The sequence below is a fragment of the Notamacropus eugenii genome, chromosome 1 (assembly GCF_028372415.1).
Source record: "Notamacropus eugenii isolate mMacEug1 chromosome 1, mMacEug1.pri_v2, whole genome shotgun sequence".
In the NCBI taxonomy this organism is placed as follows: domain Eukaryota; kingdom Metazoa; phylum Chordata; class Mammalia; order Diprotodontia; family Macropodidae; genus Notamacropus; species Notamacropus eugenii.
In genome coordinates this window covers 409,514,008-409,536,003 of record NC_092872.1, presented here as the reverse complement: position 1 = coordinate 409,536,003, position 21,996 = coordinate 409,514,008, and the positions used below count along the sequence as shown (strand labels likewise).

At 39.7% G+C, this 21,996-nt stretch overlaps 1 protein-coding gene across 7 annotated transcripts in view; it reads right to left on the bottom strand.

The window, feature by feature from the left end:
- SH3TC2 (SH3 domain and tetratricopeptide repeats 2) overlaps positions 1-21,996 on the bottom strand; it is a 79,943-nt gene that overhangs the window by 27,098 nt on the left and 30,849 nt on the right. For all 7 annotated transcript variants that reach the window (XR_011971982.1, XR_011971983.1, XM_072631023.1 and 4 more), the window contains exons 10-11: positions 8,863-10,536; positions 6,435-6,615 (exon numbers count right to left, since the gene is read on the bottom strand). Coding sequence is in view for 5 of the 7 variants with exons in the window: in XM_072631023.1 (XP_072487124.1) it covers positions 6,435-6,615; positions 8,863-10,536 (1,855 nt within the window). In the remaining 2 variants the exon portion in view is untranslated. The remainder of the gene's footprint in view (positions 1-6,434; positions 6,616-8,862; positions 10,537-21,996) is intronic.

Genomic DNA, 21,996 nt, shown 5'->3' with positions numbered 1-21,996 from the left:
TGGGTGCCAGTTGGGCAAATTCAATCCGCTTTCCATTTAAAACATCATTAGATATTTAAAGATGGCAGTCATGACCACCCCCAAGTCCAAGCTAGCTATCCCTAGTTTTCAAGTGATTCTCACAGAACATAGTTTTGTCACAAAGTCTAGAGAAAATTCCAGTTCCAGCCCTATCATATGCTTGCTTGCCTCCTACTCCTTACTTTCGAAGGCATGGGAAATGCCCTAGCCAAGGCTGTGGAAGCTATCAAAGTATCTCTGATTCATTTAGAGCATAGGTTCCTAGCCTGTTGTCCACAAAGGGTCAGTGGACAGATTTCAGGAAGTCTGTGAATTTGGATAAGGAAAATGATTACATTCTTATTTAAATATAATTGGTTTCCTTCATGTGTTTTTTTATGCATTTAAAAACATTTTAAGTCCATAGGCGTCACCAAAATGCCAAAAGAGTCAAGGATACAAAAAAGCACAAGAACTCCTGATTTAGATTGAATTCAATTAATATTTTAAAGTGCCTTCTGTGTATAATGTAATCAGTACTTGGGAAGATGCAAAGATGTTATCTCTGCCTTCAGAAAACTCAGTCTATAAAGAAGGGAGTGATGTTTCTCGCTGGACCACATTCAGAGGTCTGATTGACATGTACAGTTCTGGTGCCACATTTTCTGGAGGACATGGATAAACTGGAGTGAGTCAGGATGGTGACCAGGATGAGGCAGGGTGTGGACACCATGCTAAAAAGGCATCATTTGATAAAATGGTGACTATAGAAATGTAAATGAAAAGAACAAAAATAATAAGCAAAACTGACCACTGTAACTATAACGAGTAAACGTGTTCTAGAGAAAAGATGAGAAAAACGAATCTTCCTTTATTTTAAAGGCAGGAGATTACAGTGCAGAATATTATCTATACTGTCAGACAAGAATGATGTATTGGTTGGTTTTGCTGAATTGATTTCTTTCTTTTGTAATCTTTGTTAGGGATAGCTCACCACAGTGGAGAGTAGAGGGATATACATAAATACATATGTGTGTGTATGTGTGTATGTATGTATATGTACACACAGAGATACATGAAAGAAATGGGAGGTGAGTATTTAGACTGTTGAAGAGAATATTGGGGGTAAATGATAACTGTCTTCAAATTTCTGAAGGTCTGGAATGGATTATATTGTTCTATTTGATCCTAGCAGATAGAACTAAGGATAGTTGGGGGAAACAGAGTTGCAAAATGGAATGACTTTTTTTTTTAAAAGCAGTGAGTTCCACATTAATTCAGGGCTTCATTCAAATGCTAGATAAGCAATATTTGGGGATGAATTAGAGGGGATTCTTGTTCAGGCTTGGGAGCTTCCTCCCAACTCTTAGATTCTAAGAATTTCCCATCAATCTGGGCAATCTAATAATAGAATGGACTATGAATTAAACAGGAGGCTCTATCTTTAAGAGGAGGATAGCTGGGTCATTGTTAAGGGTGCTGTAGATGGAATCCATGCTTCATTTGGGAGCTGGACTAGATTATCTGTGAGGAGGGTGGTGGTAAATGTTTAACAACAAGCTCTCCATATATATTCACACATATGTGCACATATGTGTACATATATACACAAATATATACTTATACACACATATGTGTTTATATACATACACACATATATTCACATACATATACATGATACACTTTTAAGTTTAACTTGCATTATTAATGTTTTTTCTATCACTTTTTTAGGTTTTTTAGGTTTAGGTTTGGGAGAACAATAAATAATTAGATTTGTGTCATTTACAACTCACTCTGAGACCGTAACAATCAGCTCTCCTAAGCAAGGTCCAGCTGCCTGTAGCACACACTGGTTCCTAAGGTTAATCCGAAAGGAGAAGGAATTGAGGATGATGCCATAAGAACAGCCACTGAAGAAGCTAAAAATACTTAGCCTGGAGAAGAGATAACTAAGTGGATTGTGACAGTTTTATTCAAGATATCTGGAGGACAAATAGGATGAAAAGGGTTTAGAGTTTAAGAGTCTTTATTTGGTCTCAGAGCAATGGGGACAAGTAGCAGAGAGGAAGATTTCAGTTTGACATAAGGAAAAATCCTCTTAATACTTAGAGTTCTCTATAAGTTAAATCACCTATTTTAGGATTTCAAGGCATATCCTGGAGGTTTCCCTGTAGGATAGCTCTAAATTGTAACCTGCTGGGCCAACTCCCTGGCTTAAGTATCTGACCTAGGCTAAATCCATAGCATCCATAGGTTATCCAGACTGAGCCTCATTTGAAGCTATATTACTACTATAAAGTGGGCATCCAGCTTCAACTTGGATATCTGCCTCTGAGTGTCAAGGAACCTATTACCTGACCAGGCAGCCTCTTCAACTCTGAAGCAACTGATTGTTAGGACCTTTCTGTCTTCAGGTAAGAGAAAAATTGTGTCCATGGAAACCCTTTTCTTAATTAAAAACAGAATTTTCACAGTATCAGAAAGTTTGCATAGACAGGAAAGTGAAATTCTGAGCATTAAAAAGGGGCACACAACAAAGCTTTGCTTAAAATGTCCTTTTTGACCAAATTCAATCAATCAAACAACCATTTCAACCAGTTTTTGCCACATGTGAAGAACAGAGTGAAGGCCAATTGGGCTGTAGGGAAGAGGGTGGGATATGTCTAAGTGGCAGGCATTTTGGTAAGCACAGGGATACAAAGAAAAAGCAAAAATAATGCTTACCCATAGGAAGTCTACATTCTAATGGGGGCAGCAACATATAAATAAGAATAGAGAAGATAATAAATGGAAGGGACTCCTAAAAGGGAAGGCACTGGCAGCTTTCTGGGTACGGGAGAGGTGGGAAGGAAAGGGAGGGAAGAGGGACCAGAAAAAGGGGCTTCTGGAGGAGGTTGTACTTGAGCTGATTCTTAAAGGAAGCCAGAAGCTCCAAGAGTTGAAGCTTGGAAATAAAAGCATTCCTGGAAGGGGCAAAGGTACAAGAAGTAGCAAGTATAGTTTGGCTGGACCGTGGAGTACCTGAAGGTGAGTACAATGTAAGAAAATTAGAAATGGAGAAAGAGGTCAGGATTTGAAGAGCTTCACATGACAAACAAAGGACTTTAACATATTTGATCCTAGAGAGCAATGGAGTTTATTGACCAGGAGGAGGTGACATGGTCAGAGTGATACTTTAGGAAATCCCTTTGGTGACTGAGTGAAAGGTGGATTAGAGTAAGGAGAGACTTGAGGCAAGGAGACTAATTGAAAGAATGTTGTAATAGTCCAGGGGAAAGGAGATAAGGACATGAATTGGGTTCCTGATTGTGCAAGTGAAGCAAAGGGAGTATATATGAGAGATGATGGGGAAAAAAAGAAATTACATTGCCTGTAAACTAAAGTAAGCAAATGAGAATAACCTAGGATGACACCTAGCTGCTGTATGTGGGTGCCTGCAAGGTTGGTGTTTCCCTTGATAATCACAGGAAAGTTCAAAAGAGAGGAGAATTTGGAGGAAAATAAAGTGAATTATGAATTACTGGGGAGAACAGGAGTTTAAAATGTCTTTGGGACCTCTAATTCTAAATATCCAACAAGTAGTTAACTGTAGCTCAGGATAGAAATTGGAGCTGAATAAATAGATTTGGGAGCCTTCTTCACAGAAACAATCCTTGAATCTATGGGAACTAGTGAGATCCCCAAATGGGAGAGGATAGAGTGAAAAGAAAAGAGGATCCAGGTCAGAGCCTTGGGGGATATCCACAGTTAGTGGGCATGACATGGAAAAAGATATAGGAAGAGATGGAGAAAGAGTACCTAGACAGGTAGGAGAATCCAGAAAGAAGCAAAGTCATGAAAACCTAGAAGAAAGAGAGTAGACAAGAGGAGAAGATCGTCAACAGTGCCTAATGCTGCAGAGAGGTCAAAAAGGATAAGGACTAAGTAAAAGGTCTTAGGCAATTAAGACATCATTGTTATATCTGGAAAGAGCAGTTTCCATTGAAAAATAAGATCAGAAGCTAAATTGTAGAGGGTTTAGAAGAGAGTGAGAGGAGAAAAAGTAAAGGCTTAATTACAGATTGTCTTTTTCAAGGAATTTAGCTGAGAAAGGAAGGAGATATGTAGAAGTATAGCAGGCAAGCATGGTAAGATTAAATTAGGTTTTATTGCATTTTTTTTTAGAGTGAGGAGAGTTGAGCATGTTGGTAAGTAGCAAGGAAGGAGCCACTAGAGGGAAATGTTAATACGTGGAAGGGAGTGGGATCAAGGGTACATGTTGAGGAGCTGGCCTTGCCAAGTAGTAGGGCCTCATCATAGAGACAGAAGGGAAGGGAGATATGACAGAGGATGAAGTCAGAGAGCTATGGGATGAAGAGGAAAAGATAAGAGGCAAATTTTGGAGAATAGCCTCCATTTTTTTCAATGAGGTATAAGTCAAAGATCTTCAGCAGAGAGGATAGGGGAAGAAAGAAATGTGGGAGACACAAAGAAAGAAAAGTTTTGGAACACCTGCTGTGAATATAATGATGGAGAAATAAGGGAGGAGTAGAAGGATTGCCTTGCTGCGAAGAGGGCCCAGTTGAAATTAGTTAGTGTAAAGTTATCAAAGTAGACCTAATCAGCACAGTTTGTGACTTCCTCTACTTCCATTAAATAGCCTAGGAGTAGGAATGAAAGTCTGATGGTGGACGTAATCCAGGATTAGGGTTTGACAAAGTATGGTTGACAAAAGGCTAAGAGGTCAAGAGTACAAGAGTCAAAGTGTAGAGCTGAACTAATTCATCAGAGTCAAGATAGGGAAGGGAGGAGACTAGCCAGAGCAGGAATGAAGGGCTAGGATAGTCCTGAGAGATGAAAGGACTGGAGGTGATGGTGAGGACAAAGAGTGGGTGTCAGAAAAGCAAGGCATAGAAAAAGATGGAAAGATGAAAGGTTAAGATCAATATATGGGAAAAGTCAAAGTTCTGAAATTCACAATTGTACTACTCTCCCACTAAAAAAATTCTTGTTCTCTCTCTCTCTCTCTCTCTCTCTCTCTCTCTCTCTCTCTCTCTCTCTCTCTCTCTCTCTCTCTCTGCCACTTATAACAAATAGAGTAATTTTCTGAGTATCATTCACACAAACAGAGTATACCAAGTGGCAAAATTTAGTACAATAAGATTTTAAAGTTAGAAGGGATTTTTAAGATTACCTCATCCAATCTGTTCTTTTTGGTTTTGATAATTCACACATCTATGATACAAAAAGTTTTCCTCACAATAGCACCAGGAGATGTTGGTAGTGCATGTATTCCAATCTTATGAAAGATGAAACTGAGTGCCAGAGAGGGGACATGTTTTATCCAGGGTAATCTATCTAGCAAGTGGCAGACCTTTGGTGGACTCAAAATTCAGTGCTCTTACTTCTCCTTTATCTTACTTTAAAACCATGTGGTGTCATAAAAAGGCACTGAACTTAGAATCACAATGTTTGAGTTTAAATCCCAGGTCTAAACCTTACTAATTGAGTGATCATAGACAAATCTCAGACCCTCCTTTTCCTCATCTGTAAAACTGGAATAATATCTAGAGAACTTGCTTTACAATATTGCCATGAGAATCAACTGAAAAAGTGTATGTGAAGTACTTTCCAAACCTCAATCAGTCAAATAAACAACTGTGAAACACTTCTTATGTACTTAAAAACACTACTAGGCTAAACACTGGAGCTACAAAGACAAAAATGAAATTCCCTATTTATGTTACAGATGCAAGGTTTTAGTTTTGTGTGTGTATATGTATGTATGTATGTATGTATATATATAAGTATATATGTGTGCATATGTATATTTATGTTTCTATGTTGTCTCCCCAGTATCATGTGGGCTCTGTAAAGGCAAGGACAGTTAAATTTTTGTCTTTGTAGCCCCATTCCTTAGCTCAGTGCCTGGCACATAGAAGGTCCTTAATAAATGCTTACTGATTGATAAGAAAAGAGAGTATTGGCACTGGGGAGGTAGGAGGGTCAACAAAGGTTTTAAGTAGGGGCGAGTTAAAAAAAGAAAAGTGGTAGAAAAAAATCAAACAACTTTGTGACCTGTGAAGTGTTATGGAGATAGAAGTTAAGAAGAGTTGGAAGAGACCTTAGGGATCTAGTAAAAATTCAGACCTTATGTGCATGAGCATGTCCCACCCATTTTACAGATGAGGAAACAAAGGCCCAAAGAGGTAGATTTGCCCAAGGTTACACAGGTCAGTCACACACAGGTGATTTGATTCCAAATTCTGCTCTCTTTGCACTGTTGCTATCCTGCGGGGTACAATGTTATAGTATGCATAAAAACTATAAAGCTAGTGCAAAGGGGGCCTTCCTCTTCCTAGGAGGAATTCTTATCCAGGCATTTGACTGGATTACTCACACATCCGGACTCTCCTTGCTTCCTTACACCTTACTGAGCTCTGACAGTGACTCACATGGCAGTGTTTTGGTTCAAGTAGAGTTGGCTGAGTTTCTCTAGCAGCATCCCTTCAGCTTCATGGTCTTGGAGCTGCTGAGCCAGCCTTAGCCAGTGCTCATGGTAGATGATGCAGGCCCCAGCATTTGGAGAAACTGTGCTATAGAAATGGCAGAGAGACTTGGTAGCTTGAAGCTGGGCTGTGAACAAAGAGAGGATATTTAACAAAGAATGATAAATTCAGTGAATATGCATTCAATTCAATAAATGGATCTAATGGTAGTCATCTCTGGAGGGGGGAGAAGAAAAAAGGAAAAAAATTTACATGATAAATTTATTATATATTTTAAAAGAGTAGCAAGTTGTACATAATAGATTTGGAATTTCATGTGCAGTCATATTATTCTATTGTCATGGAAATGCTTGTTTTATTTCATAAATTAAAAGTAAATTTTTAAAAAAAATAAATAAAGTTAAAGAGATGAACAAACCAAAGGAAAAAATATGTATTAAGTGCCTATTGTGCGCAGAGCACATTACTTGGCAGTAGGAAGATACAAAGTTTATGGCTCCTGCCTTCAAGGAGCTTACAGTCTCATAATGGGATTAGATACCACAAATAGCTATAATACATACCAACATAAGGTGCTTTGTGAATTTTGGAGGAAAGTTCGTTACCAACCTAGGGAATCAGGGAGCGTTTTTAGGGAGGGCAATGCCTTTCATATGGCAGAAATGTAAAATATGCTTGTTGGGTTGACTTGAACTGATAAAAAGCTTAAAAGAATACATTTCATGTGGGTAGGGGAGGGAGGGGGAGAAAATTAGGAACTCAAAAATTTGTGGAACTCAATGTTGTAAACTAAAAATACATAAATATATTTTAAAAAATTTTTTAAAAAGAACACATTTTGGACCCAGAGAATAATTCAAGCAAAGACACAGAGGTAAGTTCGATCGAATTAAACTCAACGGACTTATAAAATATGCAGACACTTTGGAAGGTGCCGGGGATACACTCTCTTTGAAGATGGCCTTCAGTGTTTCTATTACAAGCACATAGCTAGCACCGAACTCAGAGGAGTCCGTGGACTTGTCTTTGAACACCGGCTGTATCACTTACTCGTCTAGGTAGGTCAGACTCTGAGTCTGCTGGAAACCTAGGTTTCCTTCCCCCTTCAGTCATTAGCTGCAGCTGTCCAACCTTGGGCAAGTCCCTTCCTATCTCTGAGCCTCAGTTTCCTCATCTGTAAGACTGGCAGAATCATATTTGCACTATTTCACAGGACTGCTTTGTATGTCAAATGAGATAATGGATGTGAAGGCCTTTGGAGATCTTGGAGCTACATGGTTACAATCTCACTGAGAGAGAAAATGTACACATACCAAGTAGAGAACTAGGGGAGATTTGAGTAGTGAGAAAGCACTTTAAGCTGGATGGATCAGGGAAGGTTTCCTCGACGAAGTGGCATCTGAGTAGGGCCTTGAAGGGTAAAGAAGGATTTTGACAGGCAAATGTGTGTGTGTGTGTGTGTGTGTGTGTCTGTGTGTCTGTGCACACATGTAGTAGGATCATTCTAGATATGGATCCAGAAGCAACTGTGTGAAGATGAGATGGGGCAGGGGCTGATTACTAAGGATTGGCACAAGGGGCAGTTAGGCAGTGCAATGGATAGAGCACCTGTCTAGGAGTCAGGAGGACCCGAGTTCAAATTCAGACTTGGACACTTAATACTTAGTAGCTATATGACCCCGGGCAAGTCACTTACCCCAATTGCCTTACCAAAAAACCCCCCAAAAACTAAGGATTGGCACAGTCTGGCAGCAGCATAGAGTACAAAAAGTGCTGTGATAGGAGAGAAAGCTGGAAAGGTAGTTTGGATCCAAACTGAGCAGAGCCTTGACTGTCAGGTTAATAATGATAATTCAGCTTTCTATACTATTTGAAGCTTACAAGCACTTTCCATATAATGTGTCTGTGAAACAGGTAGTGTAGTATTGTTGTCTCCATTTTACAAAGCAGGAAACTGAGGCTCAAAGTGGTGATGTGACCTGCCCAGAGAAACAGAACTAGAAAAGATCAGAGTCCAAATTTGAACCAAGGTCTCCCTGACTCTAGGTCTAGCACTCTTTATACAGTCTCTTAAAGTTTAAACTTGATCCTGAAGGCAATGAGAGGTCTAAGGGTTTTCAAGGAAAGGATCAGGAGAAAAAGAGGTCACTGTCACTTGCTCTGGAGCAGGCCTGTATAACATACATCCCCCAGGCTGCTTACATTCCTCTGCCTGTAGCCCGCCAAAGGATTTCAGGCTGCCAGAGAAAATGTAGAGGATGTAAAACTGGTCTGCACAATATACCACCTGTGGCCTGCCACAAGTAATCTGTGGGGCCATATGTTGTGCAGGCCTTCTCTAGGGCGTTTAAGAGGCCTCCTGTACCATACTCACTCTTTAGATTGTGGTGCTTCAGGCCAAACAGCAAGGTCATCTCATAGCAGAGACAGCCCTCGTCTATCTTTTGTCTGTCTACCAGGACATGGGCCAACCATAGTGTCACATGCCCCAGTTCTGTGTCTATGTCCTTGCTGCTCTGGAGCTTAGAGTACAGCTGGACAGCCTTGGTCAGATAGCTCTCTGCCAGCTGCTGATTCCGGGACCTGAAGATCAAGTATCCCAGGTTGGCCAAAGCCACTGCCTGATTCCGAACGTGGCCCATTTCCTCAGCCATCTCCAGGGCCCAGCGATAGTTTTTGGTTGCCTGAGTCACCTGGCCTTCTCCTTCATGAGCAAGGCCAAGGAGATTATGCACTATCCCCTTCTGGAGAATGCAATCTGTCTTGGGCAGGGAGGCAAGTAGGGGTTCCAGGATTTCCAAAGCCCTCCCTGCATAGCGGGCTGAGAGATAGGCCCAGCCAAGGCAGAGGGAAGACTCAAAGGTGTCTTCCTCTCCCAGCAGCTGCCCCAGGGCCATGGCTCGGGTCAGGTAGTAGATGGCTCCATCAGATAAGCTATGGTGGAAATACATTTTGGCAAGGATGATACAAAAAATCCGCTGAGTCCTAATGTCTCCCTGCTCCTGAGAAGCAGCCAAGGCTTGTCTAAGGGAAGGGCAGGCCAGGGCAGAAATGTCCCCACAGCCTGAGGAGGAGGAGGGCCTGAGGAGCTTCCCTGCATTCTCTAGGACCAGACTAACTTGCCAGAGAGATATTGCCATCCCTGGGGCCCTTCGGGAGCTATGTTGCCTGGCTGAGGCCAATGCCAGGTGGGGAAGGTATTTCTTATCATATAAGAAACTCAAAATGGCAGCAGGGGGTGGACCTGCAATGAGGTGCAGGCGCTCTACAAAGGGCAGGGCTTCTTCATACTGGCCCAAGCTGAGGAGCAGTCGGATGGCCAGGAAACAGGCCCGGGCCTCCAGGGCACTGCTCCCCAAGGCAATAGCCTCCCTTAGGATATGAGCCACCACTTCCATTTCACTTTCAGCTCTCACTCCCCCAGTGGGAAGACATGCCAGAATAGAAGATGCCTTCTCCAATAGAGCCGAGGAGGCTCGGGGCCTCAGTTTCTGTTTCAAGAAGATTGCTGCCAAATTAATGTAGAGAGCAGCAACCAGAGCTGGATCCCTGAAACCATGACTCAAGACGTGCAGAGCTTCCTCAAAGTACACTCGGGCCTGGGAAAGCTTGACCTTCTTAACACTCAGACGCCCCAAGAGGAAGCAGAGGCGGGCATGGGCCCAGGTCATGTGATTACGCTTGGCATAGTTCCTGGAGGTTACCAGGTAAGTGATGAGCTCATCCTCATCTGAGAAACCATAGAAGGAAGAAGCAGGAAGTGAGAAGGAAAGGTCATAGAGGCTTTCAAAGTGGCTTGCATAACCTTCCTGGTTCAGCAGGGTCAGAAAAGGGTGAAAGACTGTGGCAGTCTCATCTTCTTCCTCATGCCCAGAACTCAGATCCATCAAGACCTCAGGGTCATCAAGGTCATCTGGCTCAGGTAGGTGATAGCTGTCTGAGGTTAGTGAAGAGTCATCAGAGTCACTGCATCGTCCAGAGCTGGCGGCTGTGTCCTCCTCCCATGCTTCACCAGATTGGACTCCCTCGAAAACTTGGGCTATAGAAACTGTAAGGGGACAAAGAGATCTTATCAACCTTTACATCTGCCATGTTGGTCATCAATCCTAGGATCTAGCATCATGGAATTTAGAGATGAAAGAAGACTTAAAGCACTCAACTCAGCCTCCTCATTTTTATAGATGAGGAAAGCGAGACCCAAGGAGTGAATTGTACAAATCCACCTCGTGAGTACATAGCAAAGGATTTGTACTTGGTTTCTTGGATTTCACAGCTTGTGCTTTCTCCTTTAAACCATGGGCAAAGCTTGGGAACTAGGATGGGAAAAAAATAGAAACTATGAGGAACTAGGGAGGCTTATCTTGGAGAAAGAAAGGCTAAGGGGAAATATGATCATTGCCCTTCAGTGCTCTCTAAGGTCACTTCCAACTCTACATTCTATTATCCTATTTTAAAGAATATCATGTGGAAGAAAGATTAGACTGGTTCTACTTGGCCCTAGAGGGCAGAAGAGCAGTGAGAAGTAGTTGCAGAGATGCAGATTCCAGCTCAATCTATGGAGAAACCAAGGTAGAATGGTAGCTAGTCTAGGACCATCATGAGTTCCCCATCACGGGAAGTTTTCAAGAAAAGGATAAAGGGCCACTTATTGTGGATAATACAGAGGAGACTATTGTTTAGAGTTGGACTCCATAGCCCCAGAGGTTTCTTCCAACTCTATAACTCATTCTATAACTTTGAGAAAAGTCAGGGGCCTCGAACATAAAAATAAAATTGAAATAAGAGGGGATCAAAGGCTTTTGAAGAGTTAGGCTCATGCCAGAAGTTCCCAACCATCTCATATGGTATAGATTTCAGAGGTGAAGTTTCTTCTAACAAAGACTAGTGCCACCGCCTCAGAATCAGAAAGCCATACATCTGACCCTATGAGGGGAAGTCAGATTGACCCTGGGCATCATCTTGATTTACCACACAGAGGCTCCAGTGGTTCTGGAATGGCTCAAACCTACTTGGACAACAAAACAGTAACATGAGGGCCCATTAGGTTCAGGAAATCAGTCTTTATGCACCCTTCCCTGTTTAACTTCCTAGTACCATAAGATCATTGATTCAGAGCTAGAAGGCACTTTGAGTCATCTAGTCCAGTGGTGTCAAACTCAAACAGAAACAGGTCCTCATACTGACTTAGAAAACCACAATTTAACATTATCTATGTCTTAATGTATTTTTATTCATTTTCCCAATTAGATTTTAATCTAGTTTGGGGCCTCAGATCATGAGTTTGATATTTCTTTTCTAGTACAATGTCTTCATTTTGCAGATAAATAAAATGAGGATCCCCATGGTCAAATAGCTTTCCAGAGATCATACAGAGCCAGAATTTGAACCTAGATTCGTTGACTTCACAACTAATACCCTTTCTACTGTGCCATTCCCTTCTGATCACTGGCTTTCAAACTTGGAGAAATTCTATTTGGACTCTACCCATTTTTGATGCTCTGTCTCTCAGGAGGCAAGGGAGATTATTGGCTCATTCTTTCACTTCCAAGGTCTAAGGTTTTACCAATTTGAGCTTTGGTTTTCTCATTTGTAAACAAAAAATTATTTTGGGCAAGATGATCTCTAAAATTTCTTTAAAATATCTCCTAATGATGACATTCCTTGTGCTACTTTCTAAGGACCTTTCCAACATTAACATTCAGTGTTTCTACCATGGCCCTGGGAAGCTAAGTGGCATCATAGTTCACAGAGGGACCTGGAATCAGGAAGACTCATCTTACTGGATTCAAATCAGGTCTCAGACACTTATTAGCTATGTGGCCCTGGACAAGTTACTTAATCCTATTTGCTTCTATTTCTTTATCTGTAAAGTGAGCTGGAGAAAGAAAAGGCAAACCACTCCAGTATCTGCCAAGAAAACTCCAAATGGGGTCATAAAGAATCAGACCCACTGAAAACAACAGAACACAATGATGGCTCTACCCTTCACAGCACTGAACTTTAGAGCTGGGAGAGCCCTCAGAACTCATTTCCTCTAACACCCTCGTTTGAGAAATGAGAAAGCTGAGGCTTCATGAACATAATGGTCACTCAACCCAAGCCTTAGGTCACACAGCTAGTTAGTGGTGGAGCTCGGTCCCAAACTTGAGTCTTCCACCTCCCAGTCCAGGAGACCTCTTTATGCTTTTTCAGACTTCTTCACCATACCATGAATATGTTTTGTTATTGTGGCTTAGTCATTTTTCAGTTATGTCAAACTCGGTGGACTCATTTGGGGTTTTCTTGGCTGAAATACTAGAGTGGTTTGCCATTTCCTTCTCCAGCTGATTTTATAGGTTAAAGAAACTAAGGCAAACAGGGTTAAATGACTTGCCAAGAATTACACATCTATTAAGTGTCTGAACCCTGATTTGAACTCAGGATGATGAGTTTTCCTGACTCCAGGCCTGGCACTCTATCTACTGTACCATCTGGCTGCCTACCATATATACGTATATATGTGTATATGTACACATGCATCCATAAACACATGCATGCACATATGTATTGTGTATATGTATACATATATAGGGATAGGGACTAGAACTTTCATTTTATTGATATATGGGTAACTCTCACATGAGGAAACTTTCTTTACCAATGCACTTTCTTTGCAACTTAGAGCCTTGGAGAGTTGCCCAAAGCACTGAAAGCCTAATTTGTCCAGCATCAAACACAGAGAGTATGTATTAGGGACAAGACTTGAATTTGGTTTTGCTCAGCTCTAAGATTAGCTCTCTGTTCACTAGACCCTACTTCTTTCTAATTCATATGTATAAAATTCATGATCTAGCACAGGACAGACAGGTTCTTGGACTTATCCCCCTCTCTTTAATTTCAAAGTTCAGCTCTAGCACCAGGATCTATTGAAGGAACTGTGGCCAAAGGAGAGAAGTCTTGGGGGGGAATACAATTATTATCTTCCAGACATTGAAGAGTTGTCATTCGGAAGAAAAGTAAGATTTATTCTTCTTGGGCCCATATGATAGAATTAGATGCAATGGTCAGAAGTCAAAAATAGATTTAAGCTCAGTATAGAAGAAAATAAAAAAGAAATCCAAACAATTAGAGCTATCAAAAAGTGGAATGTGGCTGAGGGGTGGGATGGTGGACAGTGTAAGTTTCCTATCATAGAAAGTCTTCAAGTGGAGATTTGTTGGTCAATTGTTGGGACTGCCGCAGGGGTAATTTCCATGCAAGTATGTTTTGCATTAGAGACCTCTTCCAGTCCTGAGATTATGATCCTGAGGATAAAAATACTTTTACTACCTACCTTGAGTTGTTGGACAGTAAGTGCTTTGCAAAGAATTTAAGGTCCTTTTCATGGCATTCAAAGTCTTCTCCAGTCTGTTACCACAATACCTTTATAGATTTATCTCATGTTACTCCCTTCCAAACACTCTGCACAACACACAGACATGACTACTCTTTGTCTTTCGAATTTTCCTGCATTTTCTTGCATTAATGCCTTTGGAAACACAATTCCATAAGCTAAGAATGCCCTCCCTCCCCTTTTTGCCTACTGAATTTCTATTTATTCTTTAAAACCTCAATCAAACTAAAATAAAGTCTAAATAGACACATGACCTAGGTATAAAAATTGATACTATAAACAAGTTAGGGAAGTAAGGAATAGTGTATTTGTCATATTTATGGAGAATGAAGAAGTTTATGACCAAACAAGAAATAGAGAATATCATGAAGTGCAAAATGGATAATTTTGATTACATTAAATTGAAAAAGTTTTGCACAAACAAACCCAATGCAACCAAAATTAGGAGGAAAGCAGAAAACTAGGAAAGAATTTTTACAACTAGTGTCTGTGATAAAGGCCTCATTTCTTTTTTTTAATGTGTGTTAAGTTGTTTTAATTCATGTTAATGATTTCTAATACAAAAATTCAAAGATATACAATCCAATCTAATTGCAGCAGTCATAAGTACATAGCACTGTGCTAGCCACCAGACAGATTTGACAAATTCTCTGACCTCAAGAAGGTTTAAACCTAGTAAAGTGAAATTACATCAATGTAAATAATTATAATGTACATACTAGGTGTTTTAAACAACTAATCAAAGTACTTTCTTTTTTTAAAAAATTGTTTTTTATTTTCAGTGTTCTACAATCACTACCATATAACTTAGATTTTTTTTTCCCTCCCTCCTCCTCCTTCCCCTTTCCCTTCCCCCTCCCTCCCCAAGACAGCATACAATTTTATATAGGTTCTACACATACATTCCTATTAAATACATTTTCACCTAGTCATGTTGCATAGAAGAATTAAAATGAATGGGAGGAATCATATAACAAAACAAAATGTAATACAAAAGAAGATGATCTGCTGTATTCTGCAATTGAATTCCATGGTTCTTTCTCTGGATGTGGAATGCATTTTGCGTTAAAAGACCATGGGGAATTGCATTGCCATGAAGTTCTAAGTCTACCAGAAAAAATCCTCGCACACTGTAGTTGTTGCTGTGTATAAAGTTCTCCTGGTTCTGCCCCTTTCACTCAGCATCAGTCCATATATGTCTTTCCAGGCCTCTCTGAAGTCTTCTTGTTCATCATTTCTTATAGCACAATAGTATTCCATTACATTCATATAGCACAATTTATTCAGCCATTCCCCAATCAAAGGGTATCCCCTTGATTTCTAGTTCTTGGCCACCACAAAGAGAGCTGCTATAAATATTTTTGTACATATGGGACCCTTTCCCATTTTGATGATCTCTTGGGGATACAGTCCTAGAAACTCTATTGCTGGGGGGTATGCACATTTTTGTAGCCCTTTGGGCATAGTTCCAAACTATTTTCTAGAATGGTTGGATCATTTCACAGCTCCACCAGCAATGAATTAGTGTTCTAGCTCTCCACATCATTTCTAAAATATACAGAGAACTGAGTCAAATGTACAAAAATACAAGTCATTCCTCAATTGATAAATGGTCAAGGGATATGAACAGGTATTTTTCAGAGGAAGAAATTAAAGCTATCTATAGTCATATGAAAAAATGCTCTAAATCACTATTGATTAGAGAGATGCAAATCCAAACAACTCTGAGGTACCACATCACACCTATCAGATTGGCTAACCTGACAAAACTGGAAGGTGATAAATGCTGGAGAAGATGTGGGAGAGTTGGAACACTAATTCATTGTTGGTGGAGCTGTGAACTGATCCAACTGTTCTGGAGAGCAATTGGAACTATGCCCAAAGGGCTACAAAAATGGGCATAGCCTTTGACCCAGCAATATCACTTCTAGAGCTGTTTCCCAAAGAGATCATAAAAATGGGAAAGGGTCCTACATGTACAAAAATATTTATAGCAGCTCCCTTTGTGGTGGCCAAGAACTGGAAATCAAGGGGATGCCCATCAATTGGGCTGAACAAGTTGCGGTATACGAATGTAATGGAATACTATCGTGCAATAAGAAACAATGAACAGGAAGACTCCACAGAGGCCTGGAAGGACTTAAATGAACTGATGCTGAGTGAAAGGAGCAGAACCAGGAGATCGTTGTACACAGTAACAACCACAGTGTACGAGGACTGTTTGTGATAGACTTAACCCTTCACAGCAACGCAAGGACCCAAAGGACTCTTGAGGCAAAATGCCATTCACATCCAGAGGAAGAACTATGGAACTGGAAAGCAGAGTGAAGCAGAATATTTTCTCTTGTGTTATGCTTTGTTTTGTTTGGGTTTTTCTCATGGTTTCTCCCATTCATTTTAATTCTTCCATGGAACATAACTGATGTGAAAATGTAGTTAATAAAAATGTACGTGTAGAACCCATAGAACATTGCATGCTGTCTCAGGGAGGGAAGAAGTGGGGAGGGGGAGAAAAATCTAAGACTTATGGAAGTGATTGTAGAAAACTGAAAACAAATAAATTTTTTTTAAAATGCCAAAAAAAACCCCCCAAAAACCCAATCAAATTATACCTTTTCCAGGAAACATTTGTGCCTGCTGGTGGTAATAAGTATCACCTTTGCATGTCTGACAGAGAACTTGGTGTGATAAGATATAAAATCTTATAATGTTGCATATTAATGTTATCTATATTTATATCTTAATCTGTCATTACATTAAGCTTCATGAAGATAGGAACGATGCCTAGTCTAAACTTTGTATGTTATCCTCCCAGTTTATTCTATCAAAGTGCTTTATTCATGGGAGATGAATTAATGAACTTTAAAGTACCACAGAAATGAGAATTATTGCCTACAGCATTATCATCACCCGTAGAAAAGCTGTGGAGCTGTTCTCCTACTCCCAATCCCTTCCGTAGGCTATCTTTGACTCCTTGTCTCAGGAGACCTAACGGTGCCTGAAGGTTGGGATGAGGCACAGTATATCCTGAACTCTAAATGTGGCAGCTCCACTGTGCTTAATGGTGAAAAGAGATTGTCATAAAAAAAGTTTATAGATTGTTTCCATTTTCTGTCTGTAGGACTCCCAGTTGCATCGTTAATACTCTCAGTGTGAGTCTGCTTAGTTGAATCTCTTGTCAAGCTTTTCTTAAACTTATTTTTTCCTTCCACTGTTTTATGAGGTAATACATAATACTAATAACCTTTTACCTCATCCTCTGGTTTTACAAATTAGTTTAGATTTTAAGTTGGGGTTGCCTTTTTTTGTCTTATCTCTCTTCTTGCCAAGGAGATCTGTTAGCTGAGGTGACTTCCATTCTTTTTCAACATAGGACATGAAAAGAAATTCTAAATTATAATGACTGATTTATATAGGTTACATTTCTTTAGGAAATGGTTTTAATCTGTGTCAATACCCACTCCTCAACCCATTTCTCAGTTTTCTGGTAAACGACCACTTGTTTAAATAGGTCATTTATTAAACACTTATTATATGTCAGACATTGTGCTTCTTCCAGGCTTCTATCCACTATGACATGTTTGCTGCCAAGGAAGCCAAATTAACTCCAGGTACTCAATCAATCAACAAGTATTTATTAAGTACCTATTATGTGCCAGGTAATGTGTTGAATGCTAGAGATACAAGTACAAAGAGTGAAACAATCTTTACTCACAATAAGCTGACATTTTAATGGAAGAGAAAGTACATATAGAAAACATGTACAGCATAATTATGAAGTTAATAAATGTAAATATATGCAAAGTAGCTAAATAGAAATTTGTATGACAAGGAAGGTGCTAGCAGTTGGGTGCATCAAGGAAGGCTTCATGCAGAAGATGATATCTGAGCTGCAGCTTTAAAGGAAGAAAGGAATTCTATGAGGTAGAGCTAAGGAGAAAATATATTTTGGGCATGTGAAATGGTTAGTGCAAAGGCATGGAGATGGAAATGAAATGTCATCTCTGAGGAGCTGAGAGAAGACCAATTTGGCTGGATTGTTGAATATTGCCCAATGCAGATGAAAAGATATGATGGGTTTTAGAAGTTTAACGGAAAAGTTTATATTTTATCTAATAGTAAATAGAGATTCACTGGAGTTGGGAGAAGGGGAATCAAAGATCATATCTGCGTTTATGGACAATTACTTTGACAGGAGTCTATAGGATGATCTGGATTGGTGAGGGAATTGAGGGAAGAAGATGAATTAAGAGGCAGCTGCATTAATATGGGTGGGAAATAATGAAAGCCTGAAGTAAAGGAAGGCTCAGATATGAGAAATGTATACAATGACCAATGAATTGATAATTGTTTGAAAAAAAAAATTGGTCCATACCAACATTGATAAATGAAACTAGAAGACAAAAGGAAATTGCAGCTGAATAGAAGTGTGCTCACAGGTTCCCTTGGAGAGAAAAATAAAGGAGTTGCATACCCAGGAGGCAACAACAAATGCCATTTCATTGGATATTTGATCACCTTGTTTTTTGTTGCTCATATAAACAAAAAGAGTACCACGGAGATAATTGCAGCTTATGTGCCAACGTCCACAGCAGAGGATGAAAAAGTAGAGAAATTGCATGAACTTGGCAAGATCCTCCAAAAACATAACTGGTAATCTCCAGTGAAATTGAGATCCACTACCTTACCTTATGTGACCTTAGTCAAGTCACTTCATGTTCCTTTCCCTCAATTTAGTTTTCTGTAAAATGTGCTATTCTCCATGGAGCTCACAGTCCAGTAGCAGTGATAAAGCATACACAGACAGAGAGAGCAATTATTTAAGAAAAAAAAAAGTACTGAAAATCCATGATTTGGAATAATTCTCAACCTCTTCTAGTACTCAAAAGTATTCAAAAGAAATTAACCTAACAATATAAACTGGAAAAACAAAATGAATGGGAAAATGCCTATTGTCCAGGCTGTGACAGTTGGATGCAGCTGGATGGCTAATCTACTGAGTTAGTATATCATCAGTACATAGAGGCACTGCTTCTATTACTGTATTACTCTATAACTGACGGTTTACAATTTGGGTCTTGATTCAAATTGGAAGAATAGATGAAGTTGAATAGAATGGAGGAAATGCTTCCAATAGTGCCAAGATGATCCTCAGTAAAGACCTAATATTTTAAACATAATTATTCTAATAGTGATGTTGTATGGCTATGAATCTTATAATGTCACAATCTCTGAAGAATAAAAGTTGTAGTGGAGAGATTCAGGATGGTATTAGATAGGTGGCACCATATTTCTAATGATGACATATGCAAGAAGTGACATAAAGAAATGTATGATCAGGAAAAAAAAGAGGTAGACTAGTCATGGAAAAAAGGCAAGATAACCAAGAGATACTACAAGCACTATACTGGTGCTCCCAAAAGGTAAGAAGAAGGCATATATATAGTACACTGGGTAAATTTTCCATGGTGGGTCTATGGGAGAAGATGGATAGGAATTTCACTTAATTAGAAGGCATGGTTGAGGTGTAGTCTGCACTGATGGAGAGGACATCTCAAATCATGAATAATGGACCACTAATACATAAAATCTCAACTTGTTAGCTGGTTACTCAAGGACTTCCATGATCTGAACCTAATCTCTATTTCCACCTATATTCAACTATTCTCCAGTCTAACCACACTACTCTCCAATGATGGTTCACATTTTGTTTTCCCCACCTCCATGATTCTCCTAAAATCATTCTCTGGGCTCAGAATGCAACCCACTCTCCATCTTCTCTTGTTGCAATCCTGTCTATCCTTTGAGGCCCAGATCCCCATTAATTTTTTTCTTTTTTCATTTCACAACACTTTCTTTTCTCCTCTCTGACTTACTTTTCATGTTTTATTTTTTTTATAGTAAGGCATCATTGCTGTTGCTGCTGTTTGTCTTTTTTTCCTGAAGAAGACCATGACACCAGGATGGTGATGCGATGACTTGCAAGGGAATTGGATTTAATTGAGAGAGCATTGTACAAGGTCATTAGTCTCACTTTCTTTTCTAGTGGCCATACAGGTCCAGGGGTAAGATATAGATCAAAACGACTGGAGATGGCCCCCAGTACGGCATCATAGCATGTGGATAAAAAGTCCACCTCAGAGTTAAGAAGATTTGGTTTCAAGTCTTATGTCTGGCTGTGTCATCCTGAGGAAGTCAGTGAACCTCCCTCCCAGTGTCCCAGGCAACTCTCTAAGACTGTCAGTTGCAGATCAGTGGGTGATCTGCACTGGTAGAAGGAGTTTTCTCACTGGAGCTTTCATCAGTGAAATCACACTGAAATTTTTCCAGAGAGGACAAAATCTTCTATCCAAGTAGAGGACCTAGGAGTCCTCTGAAGTCTCATTTTGGTATGGATGGCCTTGGGTCTCAAATGCTATTCAAATGGAGGACAAACTCTAGTAGGTTCTACCAAGCTGGAAAGTCTCCAAGTTGGGACCCATTAACAAATAGTAAAGACTAGCACAGATGAGTTAGGATATTAGCAACCTCTCATGAATGTTTTTGTCTACTTTAACCCACGAAGATCTTGGTGCTAAGTAATGCCTTGAAAAGGTTATGAATTATCCCAAATCATGGATCTTCAGTATATTTTTTCCTTAAATAAACTGCTGTCTGTGTCAGTGTGTGCTATATCCCCACTACTGGGCTGTGAGCTCCATGGGGAATAACACATTTTACAGAAAACTAAATTGAAGGAAAGGTAGACTAATGTTATGTAAGGTAGTGGATCTCAAAGTGTCATCTAAGGACACTTAGGAGTTCCTGAGACCCTTTCAGGGGATCTGCAAGGTTAAATCTACTTTTACAATACTACGGAGATGTTATCTATTAAAATAATCTTCCTGATACTATAAACAAATTATGGGAGCAAGAAATAATGTATTTGTCAGATCTATGGAGAATGGAGAAATTTATGACCAAACAAGAGATAGAGAACATTATGAAGTGCAAAATGGATAATTTTGATTACATTAAATTGAAAAGTTTTTGCACAAACAAACCCAATGCAACCAAGATTATGAGGGGAGCAGAAAACTGGGAAAGAATTTTTGCAACTAGTATCTGTGATAAAGGCCTCATTTCTAAATATATAGACAGAACTGAGTCAAAGGTACAAGAGTACAAGTCATTACCCAATTGATAAATGGTCAAAGGGTATGAACAGAAAGCTTTCAGAAGAAGAAATTAAAGCTATTTGTAGTCATATGAAAAAAATGCTCTAAATCACTATTGGTTAGAGAGATGCAGATCCAAACAACTCTGAGGTGCCACATCACACCTATCAGATTGGCTAACATGACAAAACAAGAAGGTGATAAATGTTGGAGAAGATGTGGGAGAGTTGGAACACTAATTCATTGTTGGTGGAGCTGTAAGCTGATCCAACCATTCTGGGGAGCAATTTGGAACTATGCCCAAAGGGCTACAAAAATGGGCATACCCTTTGACCCAGGAATACAGCTTCTAGGACTATATCCCAAAGTGATCATAAAAATAGGAAAAGGTCCCACATATACAAAAATATTTACAGCAGCTTTTTTAGTGGTGTTCAAGAGCTAGAAATCGAGGGGATACCCATCAATTGGGGAATGACTGAACAAGTTGTAGTATATGAACATAATGGAATACTATGGTGCTGTAAGAAATGATGAACAGGAAGACTTCAGAGAGGCCTTTAAGGACTTAAATGAACTGATGCTGAGTGAAAGGAGCAAAACCAGGAGAACATTGTACACAGTTAACAACCACAGCGTATGAGGACTGTTTCTGATAGACTTAGCCCTTCACAGCAATGCAAGCACCTAAAACATTTCCAAAGGATTCAGGATACAAAATAGTATCCACATCCAGAGAAGAACTATGAAAATGGAAGGCAGAATGAAGCAGGCTATTTTCTCTTGTGTTATGTTTTGTTTGGTTTGGTTTTTCTTATCGTTTTGCCCATTCGTTTTAACTTTTCTATGAAACATGACTAATGTGAAAATGTGTTTAATAAGAATGTATGTGTAGAACAAATATAAGATTGCATGCCATCTCGGGGAAGGCGGGGGAGAAAATTTAAGACTTATGGAAGTGATTGTTGAAAACTGAAAA